This window comes from Thermobia domestica, chromosome 8 (genome assembly GCF_964235325.1).
Source record: "Thermobia domestica chromosome 8, izTheDome1.hap1.1, whole genome shotgun sequence".
NCBI classification, from domain to species: domain Eukaryota; kingdom Metazoa; phylum Arthropoda; class Insecta; order Zygentoma; family Lepismatidae; genus Thermobia; species Thermobia domestica.
Genome location: NC_137461.1, coordinates 252853212 through 252873908, shown reverse-complemented (window position 1 = coordinate 252873908; position 20697 = coordinate 252853212). Strand labels below are relative to the sequence as shown.

General features: G+C 36.2%; 1 protein-coding gene across 1 annotated transcript in view; it reads left to right on the top strand.

Moving 5' to 3' along the window:
- Positions 1-20697, top strand: part of LOC145693547 (retinal guanylyl cyclase 2) — a 980145-nt gene that overhangs the window by 719240 nt on the left and 240208 nt on the right. The window contains exon 5 of the mRNA XM_081769634.1: positions 12167-12319. Within this exon, the coding sequence (XP_081625760.1) occupies positions 12167-12319 (153 nt within the window). The remainder of the gene's footprint in view (positions 1-12166; positions 12320-20697) is intronic.

The window sequence follows — 20697 nt, the reverse complement described above, 5'->3', positions numbered from 1 at the left end:
GAAGATGAAGGGTGACGAAGGAAGGCTTAGGCTGAAGATGAAGACGATGTTCTTCGAGAGTACTTCCTAGTGATATGGTTTGTTTCTTGCGGTGACTATTAGCCTTTTACTTACACTATTTCTAATTATTATCACTGCTCGCAATATAGTGATAATTTTAATCATAATTTTTCGTCATCGTTTCTCTCCAGTATCAAACATGTTATTTCAGAAACAGTTTCCTACTGCTCCTTTAACCTGTCATTTGGAACAGACAGTAGTTGACGGAATAATAAAAACAAAAAGTTATGTGGAAAGGAAGTTCTGTTAACAATTGATTCAACAGAGAAAGGAACGCAGATTTGTAAACTATTTTACAAGACATTATTGAATATGTACTTTTCATAATAGTTCAGGTTATAACGAAAGAAAAATTGTTATATTTGAATGAACAGAGGAAGGAACGTAGATATTGTAAAATCTTTTTCAATACTTTTTATTATTTTTTTACTCGAGATTTCTTCATAGGTTGTCATTAAAATACTTACTAACATATCCTCATTTTATTATCCTAGCAAACCAATATATGTTGCCAGTAAAATAGTTTAGATTGATCGAGCTCCTGGGCCTTCAGTATTTCATATTACGCCCCCCCCCCTCATTATGAAATCCTGGCGAAGCGATATAATATATGTTCCAGTAAAATAGTTTAGAATGATCGAGCCCCTGGTGTGATGACCACAGTATTTCATGTCACGGACCCCCCCCCCCTTCCTTTACGAAATCCTGGCTACGTGTCTGAGCCATGCGGTGGGTGTAAACGATTTCAGAATTATCCTTCTCCAGTAATGCTTTAATTCCTTTATAGCATCCATAGAAGTTAGCAGCTCCATCAAAAGAACAGCCTACAACATCAGACATCAAAACATTGTTGGCAGAAAGTACTTTTTTGACTTCATTATTAAGTTCCTTGTCCTATAGTGTCACTGTTTACGACAACTGCTAACAGCCTCTCAAATACTTGATCGTTTATAACATAGCGAAATACTATAGCCAGATTGAGTACTGAAAATTCTTGGCTAGAATAAACCATTATGCTAAAAATGCACGCTTTCTTGACGTCTTCCATTATTTTCTTCTGCAATAACTGTCCAATAATACGGTTATTTTAATTATAAACGTTTTTGATAGAAAAGTCATTAGTGATCTTCTTCCCTGCCCTTTCAGATTTCCACGACGTTGCTGCAATTTCTTGTGCTGTTTACTGAACGATCCAGTTTATAAGCAAATTCAGTGTTTCTTGTTCCCCTATAAGATAATTGTTGTCTTCCAGTGAACAAAATAATACGCGTATCAAATAATCGTTTAATCACAGCTCGCTTCTTCTCTACTTGTTTTTGACGCAGATTTCTTGCATTAATATCACAAAGAGATTATATTTATCCTTCTATGCTCCAGAGACTGTGCTGCTTCCGCAGCCTGAACGTGGAACAATAAATTTTCATGGCGTTTTACACCTTTGTACACGTTTTTCACATAGGGTAACTTCGGCAAATAACGCCACCAATTCAACATATTGTTCTAGTATTCAAGTGCTTTTTAAATCTAGAATCTTGCAAGTTACATGGAAGATGGAGTGAACCCTCCGCTATAATACAATGAGAAAACAAAGATCCTACACACACAATGTAGACAACAATGCACTGAGAATCGGAGTGAGCATGAGATGGCGTTATTACCAGACGTGTCGGCAAATAACGCCACTTGCTTTACAAGAACGGAAAGGTATTAGAATAGTAACGAAATACATTTTGAACACAACTAATGTTCTTGGCAATATGCTACCTGCTTTGCTGGTACACAAAACTAATAGTCATAGTACATGTCGTTAACCGGTAACTCTTGTGATGATTGCGAACTTCTTTATCATAACAGCTGGAGTCATAATGAGCACTACTCGTTGGAGCCAGACAACAATACACATCCAGTGTCACACAATGTTCACAAGCCACATTTAACAATGTTGCCAGACTCAGATGATTCGTGAAACCAAATCTTGTATTCAATACACTGAATTCATGTTTTAGGACCCCTGGGATCATAGCAATATCCTCCACTGTCCCCACGGAGCATCTCTCCATCCTTCTTATTTCTAGAGGATGCTTGTTTATTCGTGCCGGCAGAAGTGAAAGAGCCAGCTCTTGCGAGCAGGTCTGGTGTTACCAATACTTCTCTTGCAGTAAGAGAACGCCCTCCCTGGGCTGAGATTTGCTCCTATTTATTTTAGGTGTAGGCAGAAGCTCGTGGATGGAATGAGCACTTGGTGGTGTTGAAGGAGAGATAGAGGCTGGTCATATGCTTGGAGGTGTTAGTGGAGGTTGCTGTTGCTCTGAGACATCATTTTGGGGAAAAAGCGACATGGGATAGAGCATTTTTGTTAAAAGGATGTACTGTAGCGCTGAAGTCTGAAATTGTATTCTGAGATGTTGCTGAACGGAACCATGCCTGTAAAAACAGTTTTGGAAACTGTAGCTTCCCAAGCGTTCTTCCGGGTTGTGTTCGTCGATAACTGTCAACTGTTTCAGAGCAGTACACTTTTAACTATTTGAAGAAGCACTTGTCGAGCGGCTGAAGTTCATGGGGTAATTGTGCAGGCAAGCACAGCAGTTGAATATCCATGGTCTCAGCAGCATTTAAAATGGTAATATCAAGATGACTGTGATAACAATCAACAATAAGCAGTGCTCGTCCAGGGATCTAATGTCTGTTGAAATGTTCCAGAAATGTACGGAATTCTTCCTATGTAACATAGCCTTTAGGTGTCATTGCATAGAAACATCATCACCAAACTCCTTTTTTCGTCATACTTTCCCTTGTATAACACCATTGGAGAAATCCAATTTGAAACTGGTGCATTGGTGCAAGCAATAATACTCACAGTTTCACCTTTTTCGCCATGTGTGGCATTACGTACTCTCTTGCTCCCTTTCTGTGCCAGAACTTTTAGGCTGCTGTTGTACGTTAGTTATGACCCAGTTTCATCTGCATTGTAAATAAGTTCAGGATTGTCACAAGTTCATAGCATCAAGTGTGTTTTCCAATAACGTATGCAATTCGTTCACTATAGTTCTGCTGAAACGCATGTGTTTACCATAGCTCAAATTTTCCACCTTTCTGAATACGATGTTCGGGTGTCTTTTCATGAAAGCATAAAACCAGTCTTTTTCGGCTCTATCACTACGAAACGGATTAGTTATTGCGTTCTCGTCACATATTCTACATGCAGCATCACAAACATTTTTTTCTAGTTAAACCAAATCCTACTGTTTGTGAACAAATTATTCTGTTTTAATTCTTCTTCCAATTCCTGTGACAATACAGAGCTGTGACCAACTTTCCGAATGAGCTTCTTGTCCTTTCGTTTTACCCAGTCTCTTAACGTTTTGTGAGAAATATTAAATGCACATGCAGCCCTTACAAGTTTCATATCTTGCTCGATGGTCGCGATAGCTTGACGTAAATCATTTTCAGACCACCTGGCCCGTATGTTTTTATATTTCCTTGACACCTGGAACAAAACATCAGACGTTACACATTTCATAGCCACTTCTATAAAAAAGAAACTTTTAACACTAGTATTAATTTCGATTAGCGATTAGATGGAGTGGCGTTATTTCCCGACGCGATAGTGGCGTTATTTCCGGAAGAAATAGACTTTGTTTTGATTATTCTTTCTATACTAAGAATAGGGGTCCTGCATATTTTATCTATATCATAATATTATGCAAGTATGGCCCTATCGACACATACTTTTAGTAATAGTAAAATCTTACTTTTACACAAACAATTCGCCTACTTCGTTTGACGCACTAAAATTTTGCGAGCTGTTTCCTCTGCTCCGCGGTTTCCTCGTCAACACTTGTTCATTGCTTTCTCTCTACTGATGCGTGGCTGACATCTAATCTTTGTGTCTACAAAGATAACAGGCATCACTGCTTATCACACACCTATAAGTGGTCACCTTAGGAACTACATGTTCATGCTAGCACTGCAGAAATTTTGAAATGACGTTATTACCCGACTGGCGTTATTTGCCGTAGTTACCCTACATTCTATATCCAATGACTACTTGGAGTGGCAGTCCGAATTTCCCCAAACGCAATGCAGGTTTAGCAGTACAATAACTTGTTTGCAGCACAAAATGATATCCACTGTCGTTTAACCTCTTCACCGTTTGGTAGTTCTTGGTACTACACTTTCTGAGCATCAAATGACAGTTCGGTTTCATCGCTCCTCGTCTGAATTGGGTGGTGCAAAAATAATAACTTGGTCGTTTGAAGAGGCATTGCTCACTATAGAGCTACTCTATTCTGAGCAGACTCTACTCGAAAACGTCGTTCAATGTCTTCTAATTAGTAATCACGTTATTTTAGATCTACTGTAGTAATTACCTACACCATTATTTTCAATCCCGTACTTTATTGGCATTATCGCTTACTGGACATGACTGCGATAGAACACTTTCATTCAAGAGCTGGACAGAATTATAGTATTTATGCTGGCGAAAAAAGTTGCATGTCAACACTATAACATAAGCTCCAGCGGATAATTCCAAAAACGAAGCATGTTTTCTGTTCTAAATGAACTTGATATTTGGACTAGGCAAAAGTAAATACATATTTAAAAATGTGCTGTTTTTTAATTTTTGATTTATCAAATATAGACCTACAAGATGTGTTAACATCCATAAAGGACCAATCAGCCTGTGGTTAAATATGGGTCCAGCTACAAACTAGGCCCCACTCTTCCACGATGAAAGGGTCCAACTGCCCAACGTAATGAAAAGAGCCCAAGGCCCAACTGGCAATGTAATGCAAAAGGACCCAGGACCCCAACTGCTCAATATAAGAAAGAAGGGCACAACTGCTCAATATAATGAAAAAGAGCCCAGGGCCCCAACTACCCAACATAATGAGAAAAGGACATTGGGTCCCAACTACTCAATGTAATGAAAGAAGGGCCTCAACTGCCCAATATATTGAGAGAAGGGCAAAAGGCCCCAGGCACAAACTAAATCACAGTTTCCAATAATAAAAGATCATAGTGAAAGATGGTCTAGCCACAAATCCAGTGGGCCCTACTGGAAAAGTTAACTTATTGATGGAAAGATGGAAGAGGGGTGTGTGTTGGCAGCATAATAACCAGTGATCTACAAATTATTTAGCATTCTTTTATTTTAGGTCTTCTCTCTTTCTTTTTCTTTCTTTATTGTCCTCGTTAACTTCTTCTGAGAGGGCCTGCCCTGGCCAGTCCGCCCCTGCACCCAACTTCGATTATTACAGCACTAATTGCGCTGCACATATGACACAACTGAATTGTCTAAAGGACACCGCACGAAAACATTGCATTTTCTTGTTTGTCCAATTTAGGTGATTTTTGAATACGTTATGTTGTAGTTGAGGACTTCCCGGTCAATGTTTACATGGGGCAATCTCCCTATGATCAACCCTGTACCCTCCAAAGGTCACCAAAGGTCACATAACGGGTGTTGGTAGAACTAGTTCAAACTTGGCTTACAAAAAAAAAAAAGTTGTATGTTATACTGGGCTACGACAAATGAGGATAGTAAACATAATGGTGTGACTTTTGGTGACCTCTGGAGGTCACAGGGTTGGCCATAGGGAGTTGACCCCATATAAACAATTGACCGGGGGGTCCTCAGGTACAACATATCCAATAATCACCCAAATCGGACAGACGAGGAAATGCAATTTTTTGTATAATGTCCTTTACGCCAAATGGAGGAAAATCTGTAACGCCATCTACCACGAGTCGAGAAAATGTTTAAGACAAAATAGCCTATTGGTACTATATATCGCAGATTATTTCTTGGATAAAATGTGAGGGCACCCAATTGAAAAAAACAGCGAAGTAAATGTTTAGAATATTTTTTTCCGTAGAATCAGAATGTGCAATAAAAAATGGGGGTTTTCATTTAAGTTTTCAAAGTTGCCCCAACTCACTCCCATGAAGGTGGGACAAGGGAAATGAATTTCCATGTCCAAATTATTAAGTTTTTATTACGTACATTATTTCGACCTATACTTATTTCTTCAAATGGCTTACAGTTTCAAGTTTTTAAAAAAAAAAAACACTCTCATAATGTTTGAGAAAATCATGAAAAAAATAATTTAACGACGAGAAAGTATCATTTGTTGCCAATAATAATTAATAGCTTTTATTCTATTTATTTATTTATGATTATATATATAAACGAAATTGATTTATGATATGATGATATTATGGTGGTATTTTACGACAAAGAAGCGCGCTGTAGTAAGAATTATTATTATTTTTTTTAACAGTTGTACTGCTTTAGAATTGAAATCATACGAGTTATTATAACAAATACTTCAGGTTAGGTTTCCGAATTACTTGTTGGAAAATGGAAGTTTCTACGTAAATCTGCTAGCAAGTCTGGAAATGAAACATTGTTTTATTATTATTATTATTATTATTATTATTATTATTATTATTATTATTATTATTATTATTATTATTATTATTATTATTATTATTATTATTTAGTTTAATCCATTTTGAACTTTCTTAGTGGTTGAAGGTCTTTAAATTTTTTTCTTAGTGAGAGCCTAGAAATTTAGATTTTCTGCCAGATTAATCAGCTAGAACTTTTCGAAGATATACTGATAAATTTCAAACTTTACTTTAAGGAATATGTCTACAATACTTATTATTTTGGTTTTGATCTGGTGAACTATTACACCCCCAGGAAACAGTTTCTTCCAAACTGTGAAAATTGCGTTGAACTTCTTAGATTTTCATATATGTATATTAGAGGTTTTACTAAAAAACACTTGTATAAATAAATTGTAAAAATACACCCTCAGGAAACAGTTTCCTGCAATTGTAAAAATTGCACTGAATTTCATAGATTTCCATATACCTAGGCCTACATTGTAGGTTCTACCACGAAGCACTTGTAAATTATTTGGAAAAGTATCCAATTTTGGAACATGTCTACCAATGAGAGTTACGGAAGTGTCACTCACCGATTTGAATGAAATTTTGCATATTTGTAGAACATCGAAAAATAATCGACACGTATTTCTTTGTTTCGGCAATGGTGAAGACTTAAGGGTGGAAACCACCCTTTGAACGTCAGAGGTAGTATCTAAGCATATGCCGAAAACAACCATTTAATTTAGAAGAAAACATACTACCAGGGTGGTTTTAGAACAGCTAATTCAGAATCTGACGTCAAAATTACAAAATTCAAAATAGTGGATCCAATATAGTGATTACAAATACAAAATGTCTTCTGGTTTGAAATTCTCTGCAGTTAGCCAAGAACAATTATAGTTGGCAGAGATTACTGCAAGGAGCTTGCAGACCAATTTGAAATCCCTTTCTTTACTCATTTTAATGAGATGGTTGATTAAAGTGAGTCTCTGCACCTCTCACTATGGCGTTTACAGAGACACAAACAGTAGAAAGTGTGGCACATTCACAGTTACACCAAACAGCCTTTAATTTCTGAAAATGGTGTTTTGTTATCACCATTGTTAATTATTTTGCAGGAGAAAAATGGAACATTTGGCTCTATAGTCCCAAACAATCTCTTTTAATCTGAAAATATCCTTGTGAAAGCATCAGATTCTGGAAAATTAACATCAGGTCTTGTGAGATCATGGTTTCAAGAAGTTTTTCTCCCAGCGTCCATGCAAAGTCTATTTTGTTATTAGATTCGTAGAGTGGTCACAATTAATCAACTTTTCAACCTATTTACGAACAAAAGAGTATCTCAAAATAGAAACTATTTGGCACTAACAACTGGTAGGATTCAGCCTCTTGGTGTGTACGTCTTTAGGCCGTGGAGAAACTTCATGAGACATTTGGCTGATATTGTCCTCTACAACTATAATATAAATTTACATCCCCGTAATAATAAAATTTAGATCCAAATCGCTGATTCATAATCAATTTTCTTCTCCCAGATCTGCAAATCTTATTAGATATGCGTGATACAAAAACAGTTATTTGGAAGATTGTCCTGCATTTTGCTGTAACAAGGTGAGCTTAGTGTAAACAATGTTTACGCATCACACACTTTTTTCTACGAAATATCATTACTGTGAAGCGTTTTCTCAATAAATTCATAATTATAACAATTGAGAATATGTAAAATTATGACATAGTGAGAGGCGAGTTGACTCACTATACATAAGCACCCCGAATAGGGAGAGGCGCAAAGACTCAAGCATTCCGTTAAAATAAAGGTGTTTCAAATCAATAGAAAGGGATTTCAAATCGGTCTGCAATCTTCTCGTAGTAACCCCTGCCAACTATAATTGTTCTTGGCTAAGTGCAGAGAATTTCAAACCAGAAGATATTTTGTAATTATAATCACTATATTGGATCCGCTATTTTGAATTTTGTAATTTTGATTCTAAATCACAGAATTCTGATTTTGATTCTAAATTACAAAAATTAGATTTTTGTAATTCTAAATTAGCTGTCCTAAAACCACCTGGCAGTATGTTTTCTTCTATATTAATTGATTGTTTTCTGTCTATGTTTGGAAACTATCCCTAATGTTCAAAGGGTAGTTTCCACTCTTAAATCTTCACCATTGCCGCAAAAAAAAAAAAAAAAAAAAAAGTGTCGATTATTTTTTGATGTTCTACAAGTATGCAAAGTTTCATTCAAATCGGTGAGTGACACTTCCGTAAGTCTCCTTGTAAGATTCGTTAGGAATATCATTTGTATTGAGAACTAAAGTTCATTTTGGTTATTGCTAACCAACTCTGGCTTGAAGTAGTATTGAAGTATATAGAAACAGATTCAATGCATAAATATCATATTACACTCTCATTGTTAACGTTGTTAATGGATTCTGCACATTTCGAAATAGAAACGTCGCCCACCTTTCCCAGTATTCATTAATAATAAATATACCTAGGTATTAATTGTAACCTTGTATTGATTTACTGGCAGAGTTTATCTTACTCTCGTTTATTGATCGTCGCAATGTAGGGAAAAGATAACTATGTACTAACAATAGCACAATAAAATTATTCTTACTAGCTTGCTTAACACTTTCTTCTGTAAATTCAAATTACAGTATTCCACGAGTCATTGGAGCATAAGTTGCTAATGGCCAACACACGTACATTGTTTCAGAAATTTCTCTATAACTTATTTTCTTGATGCCTCTCTTACTATCTTAACAAGCAGTAAAACTAACTGTTCATTTATAGCAGAAATGGATGTCCATAGTTGAATCTGAACAGTTTATTGAAGGGTCCATTTACAGATAATTATCCAACTCAAAAATCTACACTGTACTTCTTACATAATTTACACATCTATGTCCTGTTTGTTTTCATTTGTAACCGCGGAATGTGAGGCTTGAAGTTTTTTTTTTTAATTTGAACTGATATATTCAGGTAAACAAACACCTAAAGTGTGTCTACTATATAATTAATCTCTTGTCCAAAATTATTGACACACCTTTGCTCCAAGTATCACTTTTATTCTATACCTTTTGTAGGTATACACTTTCCATATGAACTATCCAAAGTAATCTGCCTGTTACCAAGGATGTTATAAAATAGAGGATCTGCCCATACAACAAAATCGTGAAGCCATACGTCAGAGCTTCGCCACACCTACTCTGTCCACTCCGCGCCACTAAGATCGCAATGTTTCGAACCAACAATCATAGCGAAGCGAGAGTAGCCAATCAGACGTGCCGGTTTAGACGATGCTCGGTTGTTTTTTGGCTCCATTGAGTTCATATGATGAAGATACGTACCGGTATGGGCAGATCCTCTATTTTATAACATCCTTGCCTGTTACTAATATACATTAAATGATCTTTAATCATACATGCATATTATTTTTTCGTGTTTGACCCTAGCCACGTGTTTTAAATTGGTCAGAAGCAAGCAGATGAGGTTAGATTTATATCGAAGTTGAACCACCCAAATGTAACGTATTATCATGAGGATGAAGATGGAAGAAAACTAGCCCTGCGGTACTTCTAGCCCCTCTTCGCTTGCTGAGGCTCGCTCAGCTATGTTTCATAACGTAAATAAATCACTTTTTTTTTTTTTACCAATGAAGTTGTATGTGCAACATTTATGCATTAGGCCTATATATTACGTACAAGCGAACGTGAGTATTATTTTCATCTTATTTTAATGAACAAAGTATTATGAAAATTTTTAAAAAATAAAAAAAAACTTTTCTTGGACCGGGTTTGAACCAATTTTCATTACTAGCCGCACGCTTGGTTTCGAGGGTCAACAGCATCTGGCGTTTGCTTTCTGCTATATGTGAGCTACGTGGCGAGAAACGGATAACTTCAACCAATCAAAACCGTGTGTTTAGTTCCTATGGCTAGGGTCAAGCGTGATTGAAATATATGCACCTCAACATAATCTAGATTATCTTTCAATCTAAACAATACACATAATCTTTCCGTAACAACCGCTATGTAAAGGTATCTATACAATCTTATGCACTTTCTGCTCATAATACATCCCAACATTAAGGATGCAGAGTAAGAAGTCATTTCTTTTAGAATCAGCAGTTGAAGATTTTAATGATATATTTATCCAGTGCAAATATACCATTTTGTAGTTTCTTCTCGTAGAAAAGGAATTTCCACCTTAAACCATGTATTAATTTAACCTAATCCGAAGCGTGACTGACGAGTACTATGAATTTGATTTCGATTTCTCAGGAATATCTATGGAGAGTTCACTGAATGTTTATTGTCTATGATTGTTATGTCTTGATATTACCAAAGGTTAATCGATTGAATAGATTTGTCTCGCTTAGCCTACTAGGCATAATCATGCGACGTTAAATTCATTTAAACTCAAAGAATTGATTTGATTAGTTGATTGAAATTTAACATTCGTTTCCAGAGCCGGCTGTATGAAACGTGGACCTGCAGATTAAAGGAATCCGAAACACCATAATATGTTCATATTTAACCCTCTCCCATTCTGAATCGAACCTGGACGCCCGTGCATCAAAGGCGCGCGTACTGGCCACTGGGGAGAGCTATTGATTGATTTTAATTTAGCCCCCCCTTTACTGAGAATGTATGAGACGGGAGATTCGAACCACTACTTAGCTCTCGCAGCTGGTCTACTGGCTAGCGCGTACATCTTGGTGCGGATGGTCCCAACTTCAATTCCCAGTGGAAGAGCACTAAACTTTGAACTATTCAAATTCCACCTTAAGCTGTAGGTTCATGTCTCATATTACCTCAGTGTTGAAAGGGAACGCTAAAACAATTGAATAACTCCTTGCATCTGTTGGTGTTAGCTGTTGCGCAAAAGACAAGCTGAGCAGAAGCAAATTGTTCAGGTGTTCCTTGCTCTTTCTTTCTAAATCATAATTTCCAAACTCCATAAAGTCTCAGACAGGAAAGTAAATAGAGGCGAGAGTATGGCCTTGTTTTCATTAATGCGTTGGAACGCACGCAGCGCACTTAGCAAGTTAAATGTTCTCCATTTTTGTTTCCATAGAGGCGTGCGTGTATTGCGCCAGATTACTTAGAACTGACTGATGTACATGCGTAAGTAAAGATACTTCGTGTCATTCTGTGAATAAGCAATCATCATCATACGTCGTAAAGTTATATATTTTTTTTCTAGGCAATGTGTGATATTTAAAACCATTAGAAGTTCATCTGTTCAGTAGTGTCATAATGAGTCTTTCTTTACGGAACATAAAAATGAGCTTCCGTAGAGCCTGATTGGTTTCCGTTTCTATATATTTTCCTGTTTAATAATAAATATTTAGCTACTTGTACTGCTAAACAGATTACTTCGTAGAACATCAAAACGAAGGAGAAAGGGGCGCTAGATGCGTCTAAGTTGAACATTTTTCTACTCTGATGCGGGTGTGTCGCGCTATCTACGTGCGCAATTTCATTGGTTACTTAGTAAAATCGCTCGCATCTGACGGAAGAAAAGGACAGATGAAAACGCTTCATATTTCATTGTGCATTAAAATAAATCTCAGTCTCTGAATTGCAGATGATTGAAACTCTAGATTATTTATGCATCTTATTTAAATGGTATGTTTCTTTATCTCTTTTTACATTAGTTCATTTTATTTTTCATTTCCGTCTTTTTTGTACTTTCAGAATCTGGTTACTGGTCCCAGCTGGCACACTCAGTTGATTTGGCGCTCCGGAGAGAAGGTTTAGTAGTGAAGCACCATCTGCTTCTACGAGAGACAGAAGAAGTTGAAGAACTCACAAACAGATTGCAAGCCCTACGTTCGTCGCCCTGTCGAGGTAAGAACTTGTGGATATTTTTTCTCTTTCTCTCTTTCTCTTCCAGTAATTTACGTTATTATCCATCCCACGCAGACGGTTAGCACTTCACAATAGGAAAAAAAAAAGAGAGAATAAAAACGCAGGCTGTATCTGTTTTTCTTTCTTCATATTGGGAATCCAGAAAATTATATTTTCCAGATGTTTCATACCGTATCATTCTCAAAAGCTCTTCATCCCCGTTGCGTGTCATCGCATCATTTAGTGTGGATATATCCTGAACGAACATATGGTTAGGTGAAATACACACAGAAAAACTTACTTTTTTGACAACGTTAGGTAAAGGCGTTGTACCTGTGAACACTTTTAGAGTCTTCGAAATTTTGGTGCTAATATTCAGCACTTTTTCCCCAATTTTTGTCGTACATTTGAAGTGTCATTTCTTTGCTATCAGATAGGATGATTTTTAAACTTGTTACATAATTGCAATAGCTTTTATAAGATAAAATAAGAACAAATCTGTTTTGTTCACAGGTACATTATGGTCGTGTACCTTTGAACAGACCCTCATGTACTTTTGAACAGTGATAATTACAATGTTTCTGCGGCAATAATATAAAAAGAAACCACAAATATTAACAGTTATAAATTGCAATAAAAGGTTTAGCTATAAAAAGCTCCCCAGAATTAAAATTTTATTAATTAAATTAAAAATTGAAGAGAAGTTCTAACAAAAACTTGTGAACAATAAAGTTGAGCATGTACAACTCTTAACATTATGTTATATAATAAGCGAATATATAGAAACTACTTAAAATTATAATTAATAACTTTATATCCTAACCTAACCTATATAAAATATATCAATTGTTTTAATTACTTACATTGTGTAGCTTTAAACAGTATTATTTATCGTTCAAAGGTACACGATGCATTAATGTTCATAGGTACAAGAGGGTCACCATTGCGGAAAAAAGTTCTCTAGTAGCTTAAATATTGAACAGAAGTTAAAACTAAAAATATTACTGTATTCATTAATGATTCTACCCCAAGTTTGGACAAATAAATATCACAAGTTGCGAAAACCGAAGAGCACAAAACTCAAAAGGTAATTACAAAAAATCTCTGTTTTTGGGGTGAAAAAATTAAAAAGAACATTACTCGATACAACACTCAGTAAACAACAGCCAAATGCGTTTGTAGTGCTTTTTTTCATTTAATCTTTCAAATGAATTTTAATCACTGCACCTAGATAGCTCTGAATTCGAGAAAAGCACAGGTGTTCAAAGGTACATTGTCTGAAAGGTACAACGCCTACCCCTATTCAAATTCTTAATATTCAGACCTATCACTTGATAGCGTCGTTATAAGCAGTGTTTATTTATTTATTTATTTTATTTTACTTTTTAGAAGAAAACATGCTATAGTAACCACAATGACTCGTGAAGCCTGGGCTCTACACTAATCAGAGAACTGCTTTGATCACGTGTAATATATCGGAAGATATCGGTACGAATCGTGGAACTTCCTTTCTAACGCACACTTGAGAAAACGTCAAACAGAAGTGCACCAACAATGTTGCCAAACTTTGAAGATAGGTGAACAACCGAAAAAGAAAACAGCACTTAAAGAGCTATAATACGAACGTTAGCAGATATTTAAATTAAACGGTAACAATAGTAATAGCAGAGAAAATATAAAACAACAACAACAAAATAAACTTAGTGGCAATCTAACAACACTGCATCCTTAGGAGATATTTTCCGTATAGCGCGAGAGATGAAACTCGCGAAATTTCAAGAGTGAAGTTGACGACGGAACACGCCCCCGCATTTCATTGGCTAATGAGATCGATAGAACTAGGTAAGCTTCATGACTCACTGCGATCACTATACTGCCCTGCTAAGCGAAAATGCCTTAACTCCATTTCACATACTTTCGAGAAAATAAGCAAAACGCGTTTTGGCTTAGGCTCTACGTTCAAATTTGTTGTATTTCAGTAAAACTTTATGAAATATATTTTCACGATCTCAAATTTGTGTGGTAATACAGTTAAATATTTTTGCTTATGAATTGCCACTTAAGGTCTTTTTGCTTATTTTCAGTTACAGATTCGAACATAAGGTAAACACTCATGACGTCATTACCCCTATCTATTGGTCAAACCACGTCAATTTCACTTTAGATAGATGCAGAAGTGTACTACGAACATTTCCATACCAATATCTCGATTTTCGAAAAATGTGGAGTTGCGGTCTTTTCGCTTAGGACGGCAGTATAGTACTCACTATGCAAATGTTATTACTGCTACGTTCCACAATTTTAACATATACCCTCTTCGTCTCGAGACCACTCTTGATTTTGGTATCAATCTCAAAAGGATGACATCGAAACAGCCATGAGTCCATATATTTGCTACCCTTATACTGTGCTTGAGGCAGTCCTATACCATCAGTTTAAAATTTGTTCATAAAAAGATAGATGTCCTAAATGAAGTTGTTATCAGGTTCATCTGACAGAATTCCCTTTCACATTTCTTGGAAGAGATTTCAGTTGTGATAGAAGTGTTCTTTTTTTTTTTCGAGAAAATTGTATGTTAGGAACTTTCCTCTAAGCAGGTGTTGTAAGAAATTAGCCGAGTTGTGAACTATTGATTATATTACTTTTGAAAAGCGTATACTATACTGTTGCTCCAGTCTTCAAATACATTTAAATCGAAAATATTCATTTCATAAATATATATTTATAAATAGATTAGAGAAATCATATCTTTTGTACACTTCTGAAAGAAGTTCCTGTTCTTCATATCATTGCCTACTGCTAGAAATAAAAACACTGGTCATAAGTATCTTGATTAATTGATTGCAGGTTATCTTCTCTTTCCAACACCTAGGCTATTGGGGATAAGTCTTACTGCTTAAACTATTACGCAGCTTTGTATAAAAGGTGCACAGCTTCAACGCAAGTCGTATTTGGGACAGTGTGCACAGTAGTCATAAACTTACCCAGTTTGCCACAAAGTACTACATCAATATCTTTGAAATACTGGGAAGTGTGTTTGTATATATAAGTGAATGTGTGTACAGGGTGAACCAAAAGCAGTTGGACAGTAATTACTAACATTTATTTGGATGTTACATATTCAATTATAGATTTTCTGAACTATCTGAAAAGAAAAAAAGATCAAATTTAAATAAATTTAGATATAGAACGTAATTTAATATAACACAAACACCATCATTATAACCCTAACGCGAACTCTATTCCTTCTACGTTTTTATTTACTATGTATATACAGCACACTAGTGACTAGCTCCTCAAGAAAATACAGTTTCCTTGTGATAATTTACGAATCAACAATGTTATGAATCAGTGTTCTCCACCATGAGAGTTAAGACATATAATATCTCTCTCGCTCGCTTTAAAGAAGTCAGCATTGAAAAATAGTCACAAGTTTTCCCTTTATATATATATATATATACATGTATAGTTACAATTGATGTGAAGCGTATTTGGCAAAACGTAAATGCGCAAACTTCTATACAACGAAAGAAAAAAAATATGAAAAGTGGAAAACGAAAAATACATAAATCCTGGGAACTCTTCCTGGATTTTATCCAAGAAAGAAAATTTTTCCTCCTAGAGATACAAATAATTCTCTTACGGTTTTTTTAAATTTTACTTTTTTTTATTATTTGCTCGAAGCATAGTTCACTGTTTCTTTTTCTTTCTATGCATTGCCCGTCATTTCTTCTCTCTTCTCTCTACAATTCTCAATTGCTCCATCCAGCAGTATGCCTCCCCTCGCCCCAACACACACAGAAAATCTCCTATTGAAAGAAGAATCAAGTGAAATATACCGTACTTTGTTAGTGGTCCGCTTCTAACGACCTCTCCAGGGGAAAATGGTAACTAGCAACAGAATAGGGAATATATATAGATCTTGTGAGTTACTTTTATAAGAAAAAAAAACTGTTTCCTCCTTTGCAAAATACATTCTCTAAGGGGGATAGGAATGTGAATTGCGATATAGGGAAACTCAGAGTGCAACATTCTATTCGTTGAAGTCTGACTGTTACTGATTAGAGTGGACAGTCCTTGCTAGCTGAAAGAGACAGGAATGGGTAGAGCTAGTCAGTGGCGTACGCAGAATTTCATCAAAGGGGGAATTCAAGCATTAAATATCATATCCTATCAGGACAGTCATGATTTCTGTATATCTAAGTGTATATTTTAATATAGTGAATGTTTACTTATCCATAATGCAAAGGTGTATCAAAAAGTTCCAGGACTGAATCTGTAAAATGAAAGTTTCTTACCTTTGAAGTTAAATTCCTCCTTCACCTTCAAAGTACTCCCCTTTTGCATTAATACTGCGGTCCCAGCGTTTCTGCCATGCTTGGAAGAATTTCTGGAAGCCCCTTTTTGGAATAGTGTCAAGTACCCACTGCGATTCTTCTTGAATTTCTGGAAGGTGTCGAATCTTCGCCCCTTCATCCGAAGCTTCAGCTTGGGGGAAAGAAAAAGAGTCACAGGGGCCCACGTCAGATAAGTATGGAGGATGGGGAACACTGTCATGTTGTTCTTAGCCAAAAACTGCGCCACTTTTAAAAGACCGGTGTGCAAGTGCATTGTCGTGATGGAGAATGAAGTTACCGTTATGCCACTTCTGTGCCCTTTTGCGACGCACATTTTCACGCAACCTTCTTAGGACATTACAGTAAAAGTCAATGCAGATCCGTACTGTGATGTCCTAAGAAGGTTGCTTACATGTATTACAAATTCCCGGTGTACAATCCTCTCTTGGTCAAAGAAACAAATTAGCATCGTCTTCAATTTGCTTCTTTCCATGCGTGCTTTTTTGGGTCTTGGAGACCCAGGACTCTTCCATTGAGAAGACCGCAGTTTAGTTTCTGGGTCGTAAGCATAAACGATGCTCTCATCGCTTGTAATGACGTAGACAAGGAACGTGGGATCATTTTTCACAGCTTCCTTCAGTTCCTTGCAGATCTGTATTCGACAGCATTTTTGATCCTGGGTCAACACTCTCGGCACGAACTTCGCTGCAATGTGATGCATGTTAATTGTTCAGTTTGAATTCGCTGACAAGTTACATACCCAATTCCAACCTCTGCACAGATATTGTGTATGGTACGTCGACGATCCTTGTTCAGAGCCATCCTCACTTCTTCCACTTTTGAGGGGGTTGTTGCCGTGCACAGTCTACCTGATCGATCATCATCAGGAGTCGATGTTCTGCCTTTTCCGAAACGTCCAAACCACTCAAATATTCGGCTATGGTTCATGCACGAATCACCAAAAGCGTGTTTCAACATTTCGTAAGTTTCACTTCCCGTTTTACCCAATGCCACACAGAATTTTATGCACGCCCTTTGTTCTTCAACTTCCGCCATACCGCCGAGATAAGAAAAATCGCAGACGGCTAATGCAACACACACACGGAAACACGTGCAACATTCAAACGCTTCCACTTCAAACCACGCTACTCGGCACACTGGCTTACAAGACACCACCGCAACACATTCTAGCGGGAAACTCGTAAACTGTAAGCGGTTTACATGTTATGAGCACTGTCCTGAAACTTTTGGATACACCCTTATATTTCGCTAAAGGGCGAGTTAAACCCCGAAACCCCCTTTGCATACGCCATTGCAACTAGTTGGATTGAAAACTTTGATTTACATGGGCTTTACAACACTTTTCACTATATATATTGGAGCTGTAAATTCTTTGGAGAAAATGACACAATAGTTCGATGTTCATGCAGCTTTACTGACGAAAACTTCATGGGCGTACGAAACTTGCAAGGGCCTGTCCGGTTGCAATGCTGTGAACAGACTTTGGAGGAGATGGCTGAAATTCAGCTCAAATGTAGAAGAGACTATATAGATTCTATATTCTAAAAGCAAATTGTCCTAAAATGGATAGAAGTTTTAAAAAAACGAAAGTTTAACATTAATATCAATGGAAAATCAATGAAAATAATTAATTCCTCCACTTATCTCAAAAACCAGGAGAGGGAGATGGCTGAAAGTCAGCTTAAATATAAAACAGACTATGTAGATACTACATTCAGAAACAAAATTGTTCCAAAAGAGATGAAACATAGTAAAAACTCACGAAACGTGAACAATAAAGTCAATGGCAAATCAATGAATAATAAAAGGAAGTCGTCTACATTTCTCAAAAAAATTATAATAAGGAGATGGCTATGCAAAAACATAATGGAGAGTTTAAAAATGATGTATATCACATAAGGTAAATATGGATAGAACATTGTCAAAAATCAAGTTGTTTGAGTAAAATTAATAATAAAGTATATCCATATTCTTCGAATTGCCCAGGGCGCCCCACGCTGAGTTTACGTGCTTGAAATATCTCACATCTTGACATTTGGAATCTCCAGACTCGATTTAGCACGCAACGTGACTTTTGATCTGATCACGTGACACAGTCTGGTCCTTATGGCAAACCGGATAGGCCTTTATATTGTAAAATACATTAATAAGGTAGTAGGTAGAACAATTTAGCACACGAGATTAATTTTCTCACAATCTTTTTATTATAAAATACTTGTTTCATACAGTATAACCACAAAGTCATTATAAGTGTGATCTTAAGACCAATACAAAGTTTTTATACAGTTTCGGTAAAATAGGTGTCTCTAGGTTCAGGCAGCGACGGGAAAGATTCCCATAGAGCTCCAGGCAAGCTAAATGAAAGCAGTTTTCTGTGTTAGTCTTTCACCTTTTAATTTGATTACGTCGATTTATTATTAATTTCTTTACATTTAAATGTGCTCGTACATTCCTTTGTTCATAGTTCTTACGTTGCACATCTAAAGCGAAACAAGTATAAGTAAACTCTGTTCCGATTTACCTCCAAACAGTGGTAAATAAAACTTCGTATCACTCCGCTGTTCAAAATTATAATTGGCTGGTGATGTTATCACTCTCACTCTCACAAGGGGAGGAACAAGTCATGCGGAGTATTTGCAGCAGGAAACAAAATAACTCGATAGGTTTAAAGAAAAAAAAAGATAAGAAAATGTTATTTGACTTTCATTAATAAGCAGGACCTATTAAACACTTTTAACTCAAGTTATTTTTCACCGCTATGTAAATCTTTTGCTTGTGTTTCACCAGAAAATTCGTGAAATCAGGATCCATGTTAGCTATATTTCTCATTTAAAAGCAGAACACATAGGTCTTCACAACTGAATTGGGGCCATAATCGCTGCGCATGCTTAAGTATGAGTATAATACTTGTATTATTTCATTCAACATACTGGATGGCAGTATTATTGGATAATTTGTATTATATTTTTCTCACCTGTTGGTAAAGTTGTAGTTTGTAGTTTTATATGCTTGTTCCGCAGTAAAAGTGGCGACCTAGTTTCCCGAAGAGTACTAGCGTCGGTAGGCAAACAGCAAATCCTATCCACTTGACTATGTTTATTGTGCTTTAGAGATAACGTCAAACGGATAATCATAACTATACTACACGGCAAATGAATTGACGTTTTGCATGAAAGGCAAATGAGATCGCGACACACTATTCCCAACCTTACGATGAGAAATTAGTTTTCAGCTGACGAATATTCGGACATGTTCATGAAGTTCTTATCTCACTGAGAATTGGATTGGACTGCTTTTGAGTTTAACATCCCGTCCAACAGCGAGGCTACATGAGTAGTTTTTACTTTAAAATATCTTATTTTATTTCAAAACATATTCTTCAATTATATCATTGTTTATATTGTCACAGATTAACAATCATGTTTTTTGACGGAAGTGATCCATTCTTTTGATTCTAAGACATAAACAATCAAAAATCTGTTCCCCACGTATTCATATGGAAGTACAGTAATTATGGGCATCATCCTTGCTTGATAGACTACCCACTGTGCTACTTTGATCAGCGGGTTAGTATAATGCTCAGGATATAAATATCCGTAGAAAATAACGTTAAAAATTCGACAAATCTAAAGACTTAAATATTTTCTATTTTCAAATATTCATTTACCTTAAAGTATGCATAATTTAATTAGAGGTAATATGTTATATTTAAGCCTAGGCCTTTGTAAAAATTTAGCTCGTATAGGAGTTTGGCTTATCAGACCCCAAACCAAACTTGATGTTACCATTTAACTTTAACCAATCAATCAATCAAACTCAAACACCAACCTTTTCAAGTAGTGTACACTGCGACACTGCTATTTATTCCATCTTTGAAGGGAAGTTTGTCTTGTTTGAGTTTCAGGTCCTTGAATTTTAAAACTTTTTGTAAAAAAATGGTTTCTTGTAATTTTCCATGACTTCTAACTTAACTTAGGGGCAAAAACCAAGCTTAATAAAGCGTGATGGATATGGCGTTTC